Source organism: Polistes fuscatus, unplaced genomic scaffold (assembly GCF_010416935.1).
Source record: "Polistes fuscatus isolate 324 unplaced genomic scaffold, CU_Pfus_HIC Scaffold21, whole genome shotgun sequence".
Lineage (NCBI taxonomy): Eukaryota > Metazoa > Arthropoda > Insecta > Hymenoptera > Vespidae > Polistes > Polistes fuscatus.
This window is the reverse complement of record NW_025113098.1, coordinates 3,218,690-3,230,176: the sequence shown is the minus strand read 5'-3', so window position 1 is coordinate 3,230,176 and position 11,487 is coordinate 3,218,690. Positions and strand designations below refer to the sequence as shown.

The following is an 11,487-nucleotide window of genomic DNA, read 5'->3' as shown; positions in this document are numbered from 1 at the left end:
GAATTAATCAATTTTACAAAGTAATTTCAACACATAAAATCGAGTAAACACTTACATTAAAGAAATTATGTATCTAACTGTTGTATCTTTGCTCGATTAAACAAAAACAACAACAAAAAAGTAATAAATCCTACGATGTTTGATCCGAAGTATTAAATGACCCACTTTCTAGATACGGTTTTACAAAGAAGGATAAAATTAAATCTTATCCTACCGTGGCCTGATTTTATCTGAATGTACTGGAAATAATCGAATGGCGAATCAAAACGTCAAGAGCATCATCCTTAATGCAAAATTCTTGTCAGAAATATGTGGAAAATGCGAGTGATCAATCTAGTCGCGAAATTCGATTAATTATGGATTCATCTGTTGTGAGAAGAACCAGTTCAACGAGAAAAGAAAAGGGTTTGTTTGTTCGTTTGTTTTTTCTTTCACGCATTGGGTCCATTTGTTCACACCTTTTACTCTAATTGGAAACGGACTAAGGACGACACAGGGCTTAAATATATGACTCGTATTTTAAGGGTTATTTCGCGAAGTAAGATAATAGGAAAATGCTTTGAAACTTTCTGGGACACTTTTCAAACGTGTGACTATCGAACCAACACACACGTATACTACATATAGTACAAATACATTCGAACAAACGTACAAATATATAAACGTAGAGACGTTTAACCGGATAAAAAACATAAGCTATTTTTTACCCTACACTTTCCCAATTTATAAATGAGGTCATGGATAAAAATTGGTAAAATGTTTCCGCCTCCGGAAGCAATATGCACGAATATATATATGTATATACTGTGTATAAATTCTACGAAGTGAAAATCGCAAAAAGGAACAATAAGTAAAACGTCAAGGAATATATTGTGCGCGTTAATATGAAGTTTTACGAAAGGAAAATACACTTTTAGTATATTCTCCCGCGTGAAAACATTGAAATAGAATTTTCGAAGAAACTGATAGCTTCGGGGCAACACGAAAGATGCATTATTTCATTGTAAACGAATAGGTATATGAAAATAAATGAGATTTATACAGAGAAATATATAAAGAATGAAATAAAAAATGAAATAAAATGATTGACATATTATTATTATTATTATTCTTACACTCACCTATATAACATACGTTCTTGACGATCAGCTTCACGATAAATCTTGTAATACATCGCGATCATGATAATGCCAGGTACCCAAAAGCTCACGCTCGAGCTTATAACCGCGTACAATTTGTTCACTTGAAACACGCACACGTCGGGATAGTTTTGTCTGTATTCGAGATGTTCCTTGGTCGTGTACCAACCGGCAAATATAGGAAGAAAACTCATGACCGTTGGGGAACACCAAACTACGCTTAGCATTGCACCGAGTCGTAGATTCGTCATGATTAGAGGATAATCCAGTGGTTGTACTATTGCGTAATAACGGTCCACGCTGATGCAACAAAGATGTAAAATCGAAACGGTACTGAAGAATACGTCCAGGGAATTCCATACGTCGCACATGAAATAACCGAACAACCATTTGCCCGACAATTCTACGGACGCGTTGAACGTCATCGCAAATATCGCTACGAGCATGTCCGCCAATGCCAACGATACCACGAAATAATTCGTGATCACTCGTAATTTACGGTGCCTCATTACCGATACTATTACCAAAAGATTCCCGAATAACGCGCAAAGTATGATGAAACCCATCACTGTTGCCTTAGCCGTCAATATTAACGCGTGCTCGAGATCGTTCGTAGTTTCCCCTAAAGTCTCGTAAGTCTCATTTTCGTTTGTTTGACCGGTGTCAATCAAAATGTTTGACAATTGACCCGATAAATCGGTTATATTGACCACGGTATTATCTTCTTCCATCGTACCGTTCAATTCCATTATTTTTTTTTGAAGTTATACTTCTTTTGGCGGGTTTGGGAAAATGTGATGGGAGTTCTGTGTGATTTTTTTCCGAGCAACACCACGAAGTTTGCGCAGGTATTTACGATGCGATTCCAAAATCGCAAAGCAATTTCAAAATTTACGGATTGAAGTTCGTGTTTTCTTTTTTCTCTTCTTCTTTTTTTCTTCAAACGGGTCACCCATCCAAGTACTTATCGTACTCAGCGGCTGCTTGACTTAAATTATCGAACGGGAACTTGTTCTACCACCGCACCATGACCGTTGACGAATAAAATAATTCGAATCTCCCTTATATTTAGTGTGGACTGATATCCATATTTTAATATTCTTTCCTTTTTTATATTTTTTTTGAAGTTAATATTTTGAAGTTATTTTTTTGAAGTTATTTTTGAGGTTATGTTCGTTTTAGTACGCCAAAGAAGTATAATTTCAGTATACACACTAGTTTTGTTTTTTTATTTCCTTCCTAATGTATCCTCTTATTTTGTATCTTCGTCGATACAACCAATGAGATTTTCATTGTTCGAAGATGTTCTTTCTTCTTCTTCTTCTTTTCCCATCGATCGAATGAAAACTTCGATCCATGGAAAATGATGAAAATATATTGAATTTCTTCAAGCCATATCACAACAAATCTTATTTCATTTCATTTCATTTCATTGAGTGATTATCCTTTTAAGTTATTTTGTTGTTCTTTGATTTTTCACTCAGTTCGTAAGGGGTAAATTTAATATCGTAACACTTGGCTTTTTAACACAGATTAGGCTCGACGAACGAGATGATAATTTGAACGAGTATGGTTCATCCATTTCGACGATTGAAATTCGTCGAGATAAAGCACCGATTGTTCTATGATTATTTTTGTCTATTATTTTATTTTTATTATTATTATTATTATTATTATTATTAGTATCCGTCATCGTTGATTTATTTTCTTCCTCGTTATTCGATTATATCCGATGTTTAAATCTTTTCCCGTTGTTCCTCCTGTATTGTTTCCTCTCGTTAATCTGAAACAAAAATGATCAAACAAAATATTTATATTTCATTTGACAAATATTTCAATTTATGTTATTATATATTTATTATTATTATTATTATTATATATTAATTATAAAATTATTATTTTATATATTATTATTTTTTTTCTTACAAATTCATAAAATTTTAATTAATAAATTTAATTAATAAAATATAGTATAATAATAATAATATAATAATATAATATAATAATAAAAATAATAAAATAATAATTTTAATTAATAAAATTAAATTTTTAATTAAATTTTTATATACAATTGATATATTATTATTGAAATTTTTGATTTTTGAATTTTCATTTGACAGATATTTAAATGTATATCATTATATATTTTTATTATTATTATTATTATTATTATTATATAGTAATTATAAAATTATTATTTTCTATATTATTATTTTTTTTCTTACAAATTCATAAAATTTTAATTAATAAATTTAATTAATAAAATATAGTATAATAATAATAATATAAACTATCGTATAATAATACTCATAATATATAAACTAAATATAAAAATAATAAAATAATAATTTTAATTAATAAATTAAATTTTTCATTAAATTTTTATACAGAATTGCTATATCATTGTTGAAATTCTTGATATTTTTTAAGATTTTCCATTAACCATCTCCATTTCAAGAAAAATATAAAATGTTTTCCCTAAAACTGAGTATAAATAAGATACATCGTAAATGTCTTTCACGAAATTCGTTCGTTTTACGAGTTTTCGCAAGGTGTAAATGGAAACAATAAATTTCATTGGTTAAATATTAAAAATTAATAATAACAATAATTAATTAACCTCTTAAAACAAATATATTTAATCTCGTTTAGTATCACATTAACTAACGATAAATGTAATGAATTAAATTACAATTCCGTATACACGATTATTAGATTTTATTATCGTTTGAGAAGAAAAGAAACCAAAAAGAGAAAAAATCGATGAATAATTTGATCGTCAATCCATTCGTGAAATTCTGCTAGCGTGGAAACGCGATTCTGTTCGTTACAGTACTTCCTAACGTGACTTATCGTCAAAGTTAATCTTCAAATAATTACCTTTTGCGCAAGCACACACACACACACACGCACATACACATTTACTATACGAATTATGGCAATTGCATACTAGGAAGTCGATAGCAGTGCATAACGGGCCGGCTTTAAAGTGTTCCTTAAGTTAAACTCATTTTAACATTCGCATTATTGGAAAATACAAAGTAAACGTTAATTGAAATAGCTTTAAAAATTGTTTTTTTTTTTTTTTTAAAAGCATTAAGACGGTACAAAAAGAAGAAAAAGGTTGTATAACGAAGAGAACAGTTTATCGTTGAGATAACATTTTCAATTTTAAAAACAGTAAATAAGGATTAAACGAATTATTAATGAATCTTATGAAAATATAGAATATATTTCGAAATTGGTTAAAATGATAGAAAAATTTATGGTGATTTTTAAAACACGACGTTTACATTCGCGAATTAAATCTGATTTATGAAATTTATTTTTTTTATTTATCTTTTTATTTATTATTTATATATTTGAAATCTAATTTATTAATTTTATTTAAAAAAATAACATTTATATTTTAATTTCTTAAAATTTTATTTATCTATTAAAATGTTATTTAAATTAAATGTATTAATTATTTAAGAGATTTAATTTAAATCTATTTATTTTATTTAAATATTAAATAAATTTATTATAATTTTTATTATAATAAATTTTTATTATAATAAATTTAAATATTATTAAATTATTATAATAAATTTAAATTATAAATTTATTAGAAAAATTTATTTAAATATTAAATATTAAAATAATAATTAATATATAATATATAATTAATATATAATAATTAAATAATATTAAATATTTAAATATTATTATATTTTATTTAAATCTATGATCACCATCATCAGTTTTTTAACGTAATCGTGTTGATTACAACGATCCGCAATGCTTTAAATCCGAAATTAGAAATTCATACCATTTGTCTGATCTAAAAAATTGTTATCGTTCGATTCAATTTGCAACAACAGGTCGCGAGATTAGTTTTATTTTTCATTTTTATTATAAACAACGTATATAAATTCTCGTATTTGTTAGATTCAATAAAAACGTATCGCGTTGATCGTCAGTTAGCAAACATTTATTGGAAAATAAAAATAACAAAAAAAATGGATTACCCAACATACCATTTAGGAAAATAACGTTGACATCAATCAACATTTGTATCGATCGAATTTCAACGATGTAGTTTTGAAGTAACACGACGTGTTACACGTATAGGATAGATTTACGAATACTCGTACGAGTGAAATTTGGTTTGCCATTGTAAAAGATGATGACGTTTTTCGAATTTACAGTTATAACAGTACTGTCTCGTTTGACAAACCTTTTCACTCGTTATTATGCTAACCAACAAGAATGAATAGGTCCTGTTTTAGTATGCCAGACGAAAACTAGTACTGTTGTCATTTCGATATGGAAATACTATTTGTTATGTTTCTATGTGCGCATACATAATATATGCATTCGTACATGTATTACATATACACGTTTATATTTGTATGTATATATATATTAAATCCTTGTGTCCTAGCCAAAAACATATACCAATGAATTCTTCCTCTCATTCAATTTATCCTCGAACACTATACCAGTTGCTATTCATATAATACCTTGGGGTTTAACCAAATATATTACTTTCTTCGATAGTAGACTTATACTATATCCTACGAGCTTTTCCAGATATCTAGAAATGTTGTCATCGTGAAATACATTTATATATATATATATATATTCTAAATCTTACTTCGATTTAAGGTGGATTTTGTTTGAACAACTTTATGAAACATTGGGATTCCTATTAAATAAACTGACACGCTAAAGTAAACGTTGAAAATCTCGTTAACAAAAAATAAAAATAAAGGAATATGTTACAGGTTGAATGTAAGCAACTATTACAATATACAGTATACACGTATATACATGTATATTCCAAATCTTACTTCGATTTAAGGTGAATTTTGTTTGAACAACTTTATGAAACATTGACATTGTTATTAAATAAACTGACATGTTAAAGTAAACGTTGAAAGTCTTGTTAACAAAAAATAAAAAAAATATAGGAATATGTTACAGGTTGAATGTAAGCAACTATTACAATATACAGTATACACCTATATTCCAAATCTTACTTCGATTTAAGGTGGATTTTGTTTGAACAACTTTATGAAATATTGGGATTCCTATTAAATAAACTGACACGTTAAAGTAAACATTGAAAATCTCGTTAACAAAAAATAAAAATATAGGAATATGTTACAGGTTGAATGTAAGCAACTATTACAATATACAGTATACACGTATAAACATGTATATTCCTAATCTTACGTCGATTTAAGGTGAATTTTGTTTGAACAACTTTATGAAACATTAGGATTGCTATTAAATAAACTGACATGTTAAAGTAAACGTTGAAAGTCTTGTTAACAAAAAATAAAAATAAAGGAATATGTTACAGGTTGAATGTAAGCAACTATTACAATATACAGTATACACGTACATACATGTATATTCCAAATCTTACTTCGATTTAAGGTGGATTTTGTTTGAACAACTTTATGAAATATTGGGATTCCTATTAAATAAACTGACACGTTAAAGTAAACATTGAAAATCTCGTTAACAAAAAATAAAAATATAGGAATATGTTACAGGTTGAATGTAAGCAACTATTACAATATACAGTATACACGTATAAACATGTATATTCCTAATCTTACGTCGATTAAGGTGAATTTTGTTTGAACAACTTTATGAAACATTAGGATTGCTATTAAATAAACTGACATGTTAAAGTAAACGTTGAAAGTCTTGTTAACAAAAAATATAAAAAATAAAGGAATATGTTACAGGTTGAATGTAAGCAACTATTACAATATACAGTATACACCTATATTCCAATCTTACTTCGATTTAAGGTGGATTTTGTTTGAACAACTTTATGAAATATTGGGATTCCTATTAAATAAACTGACACGTTAAAGTAAACATTGAAAATCTCGTTAACAAAAAATAAAAATATAGGAATATGTTACAGGTTGAATGTAAGCAACTATTACAATATACAGTATACACGTATAAACATGTATATTCCTAATCTTACGTCGATTTAAGGTGAATTTTGTTTGAACAACTTTATGAAACATTAGGATTGCTATTAAATAAACTGACATGTTAAAGTAAACGTTGAAAGTCTTGTTAACAAAAAATAAAAATAAAGGAATATGTTACAGGTTGAATGTACTCAACTATTACAATATACAGTATACACGTATATTTTTTCCAAATCTTACTTCGATTTAAGGTGAATTTTGTTTGAACAACCTTATGAAACATTGGGATTGCTATTAAATAAACTGACACGGTAAAGTAAACGTTGAAAATCTCGTTAATAAAAAATAAAAAAAATAAAGGAAGTAATATATTACAGGTTGAATGTATGCGATTCCTGAGTAAATAAAAATAAAAAAAGAAAAAGGGAGAAAGTGTCAGGGTTGTAATTGCGCTCGAAGCTCTTTTTTTACCTTCGTCCATGTTGGAACGATGGAACAAAAAAATATTGCTCTACGGCAATGAACTTCTCTTTCAATCGGTTCATCGAAAATCGATTACGCGTACGCGACTATTACAACATATACTATACACGTTTTATATACATTTATACATATACATATATATATATATATATATTTTACATTACACCTTTCTTGGGAAAATCGCGAACGATAAGAGAAAAATAAATATCGAAATATATGATCGTTATCGTTATAGTATAAAAACGTTGCTTTTCAATTCAAATCCTTTTAAATGTATATTTTCTCCATATATATATTTTTCGTATTTATTTAATATAACATACACTAAATTTATATTTACAAATTGAATATATGACGCAACGAATATTATTTCTTATTATTTTCTCACGTTTCATTCACTAGTAAAATATTTTACGTACATTAGTTCGAAATTTTGTTTCATAAGACTTTTTTTTAAAAATGAGACCAAAATGTTTGATCTAAGAAAAAGAATAGAAATAAAAATAAAATTAAAATAAAAAACACTATATACGTATTAAAAAATAAATATAATATAAATATAATAAATATAATAAATATAATAAATATAATAAATATAATAAAAAATAAATATAAAATTAAATATATATCAAAAAATAAATATAATATAATATAATAAATATAATAAATATAATAAAAAATAAATATAAAATTAAATATATATATATCAAAAAATAAATATAATATAAAATAATAAATATAATATAAAATAATAAATATAATAAAAAATAAATATAAAATTAAATATAATAAATATAATAAAATCAAAAATTCAATCGATGCGATAGTTTATCGACGTGTTACAAATATATAAAAATATATATACACGTTGTTAGTTGAAAAACGTTTATCGTTGAAGAATTTAAATCGATTCGCGTGTCACTATCACGAGCGTAACATTTTTCGTACCTTGTCATTTGCCCTCTCGAACGAGGGTTGAGGGGGTAGGGGGAGGGGGAGGAGGGGGTGTGTTAGGGGTTGCAGGAATATCAGCTGTTCAACGTTTTGCATTCGAAGTCCACCTTTTACATTATTTCCCTAGCTAACGAACCAGAAACCGCGTCGTACTTCCCCCCTCCCCCTCCCCTCCCTTCCCAACCCCCTTTGATCACCCTTTCTCACTCTCTCTCTCTCTTTTTCTTTCTCTTTCTCTCCTCTTCTTTCGTTCGTCACTGTCGTCGCACACGAGGAACACGAGGAGTCCGTAACGAATGGGTTTAAACTCGAGATTACATCGTAGATTTAATTTCAATTGTCATCGTTTTATCGACACCCATTGTCAAAACCATTAGAAAAGAATAAACACTAATATATCGTAAGAATAAGATTAAATAATCAAATCGCTAACTTGATTAATTAATTATCGAATGTTATTTTTTTTTATTATTATTGTGTTCGTTGATTTATTTTTTAAGTGAAAAATAAAAAAGAAATATAGAAAAAAAAGAGAATTTTATTATTATTACTATTATTATTATTGCGAATAATTGTGATTAACGTTTGATATCGTTAAAATCATATTTTAATCATTCTACGAATGATTTCTTATCGAAAAAAGGGATCATCACCACCCACCATCATCAACACCCATCGTAACCGATCTAATTTATCGACACCCATTGTCAAACTACTAAAAATAATAAACACTAATATTGTAAGAATAAGATAAAATAATCAAATCACAAACTTGACTAATTAATTATCGAATGTTATTTTTTTTTATTATTATTGTGTTCGATCGTTATTTCTCGTTTGTTTATTTTTCAAATGAAAAAAAATATATAGAAAAAAAAGAGAATTTTATTATCATTATTATAGTATGCGAATAATTGTGATTAACGTTGATATCGTTAAAATCATATTTTAATCATTCTACGAATGATTTCCTATCAAAAAAGGGGACCACCACCACCCACCATCATCAACACCCCACAAACTTGACTAATTAATTATCGAATGTTATTTTTTTTTATTATTACCTTGTTCGATCGTTTTTCTCGTTGGTTTATTTTTCAAATGAAAAAAAAATATAGAAAAAAAGAGAATATTATCATCATTATATTATTATTACGAATAATTGTGATTAACGTTTGGTATCGTTAAAATCATATTTTAATCATTCTATCAATGATTTCATATTAAAAAAGGGGACCACCACCACCCACCATCATCAACACCCACAAACTTGACTAATTAATTATCGAATGTTATTTTTTTTTTATTATTACCGTGTTCGATCGTTATTTCTCGTTGATTTATTTTTCAAATGAAAAAGAAAAATATAGAAAAAAATGGGAATTTTATTATATTACTATTATTATTATTATTATTGCGAATAATTGTAATTAACGTGTGATGTCATTAAAATCATATTTAATCATTCTATCAATGATTTCATATTAAAAAGGGGACCACCACCACCCACCATCATCACACCCACAAACTTGACTAATTAATTATCGAATGTTATTTTTTTTTAATTATTACAGTGTTCGATCGTTATTTCTCGTTGATTTATTTTTCAAATAAAAAAAAAAATATAGAAAAATTGTAATATTTCATATTAAAAAAGGGGACCACCACCACCCACCATCAATCAACACCCATCGTAACCGATCAGATCTAACGATTCGCGGGTAAAAAAAAACGAATAAACGAAAGAGAAAGAGAGTAAATGAGAGAGTGAGAGAAAGAGTGCGAGAGTGAGAGAGAGAAAGAGAAAGAGAGAGAGAGAGAGAGAGATAGTACGAGAGAAAGGATCGGTCGATGTTCGCGCGCGCGCGTCCGAGACGACGAGATTCGTTGGTTGGTGGTACCTTAAAGAGAGAACGAGGTGGTGGAAGAGGGGAAGAAGATCAACGACCGGCACCGAACGAAGAAATTTCCTCGACCGATATCCGGGCACCAGCACGACGACGACCACCACGACGACGACGACCAGCACCAAAGCCACCACCACCAAGCCACCACCACCACCACCAGCACAACCACCACGACGACGAGTATCGTAGTCTTCTTCGTAGTCTTCTTCTTCGTAGTCTTCTTCTTCTTCTTCGTTGTATTCTTTGATCAACGAACAAGATTTTTTATTATTATTATTATTATTATTGTTATTATTATCGTTAACTCGAATGATCTTATCGATCCACGTGGAATGAATAATATCATCCATTAATAATAATAATAATAATAATGATACTTGTTTATATCTCATATTGAACGAACTCACTATCGTCATACCGATTTTTTGTTTTTAGGCAAATATCAGGTTTTAAACATTTTTATTTTGCTTCTTTATCTTCTGTCGATTATTCCAATATTTTTTCACATTATATTATATTTATTGTTAGTATTATTGTATTTTTTATTTTATATCACCGATGTCAGATTTGTTTTTTGTTTTTTTTGTTTGTTTTTTGGTTTGTTTGGTTGTTTATTTGTTCGTTGATTGGTTTATGATTTAGAAGAAAAAAATTAGATCCTTCTAATACGCGAATGAGAGTATGATGATGGCGCTACACAACTAAACGACCGGAAGAAACTGTGGGTGCTCGTGAATAGTCGTCGAAGCTTTCCCGCTTTCCACCGGCACCACCCTCCACCCTCTACCATTTCCACCACCATTTCCACCACCACCACCACCACCATCAACCACCCACTCGTATTACCACCCTCCGAAAGCTTGCGCCACGGTGGTGGCGCCTCCATCTTTACCATGACACGAGAGGTGCTTCTCGATTTTCTTTCTTCTTCTATTCTCTCTATTATCTATTATCTATTATCTATTATCTATTCTCTCTCTCTCTCTCTCTTTCTCTATTCTTTCTTATCTACTCTATCGGCACATCGTTTAGATTTATCGGGTTTCGTAGTTTTTCAAA

At 28.4% G+C, this 11,487-nt stretch overlaps 1 protein-coding gene and 1 long non-coding RNA gene across 3 annotated transcripts in view; both read right to left on the bottom strand.

The window, feature by feature from the left end:
* LOC122517691 (octopamine receptor beta-1R-like) overlaps positions 1-1,958 on the bottom strand; it is a 28,305-nt gene extending 26,347 nt beyond the window's left edge. The window contains exon 1 of the mRNA XM_043636212.1: positions 1,122-1,958. Coding sequence (XP_043492147.1) covers positions 1,122-1,888 — 767 coding nt within the window. The 5' untranslated portion in view covers positions 1,889-1,958. The remainder of the gene's footprint in view (positions 1-1,121) is intronic.
* Positions 1,959-2,375: 417 nt separating this feature from the next.
* On the bottom strand, positions 2,376-10,925 carry LOC122517735. Of its 2 annotated transcripts, XR_006303920.1 has the most exons (3): positions 10,847-10,873; positions 10,423-10,669; positions 2,376-2,922 (listed from the first exon to the last, which is right to left on the bottom strand). It is a non-coding gene; the product is annotated as an uncharacterized LOC122517735 (long non-coding RNA). The 2 variants fall into 2 exon arrangements; XR_006303919.1 differs by having other exon boundaries at positions 10,423-10,925.
* Positions 10,926-11,487: the final 562 nt, after the last annotated feature.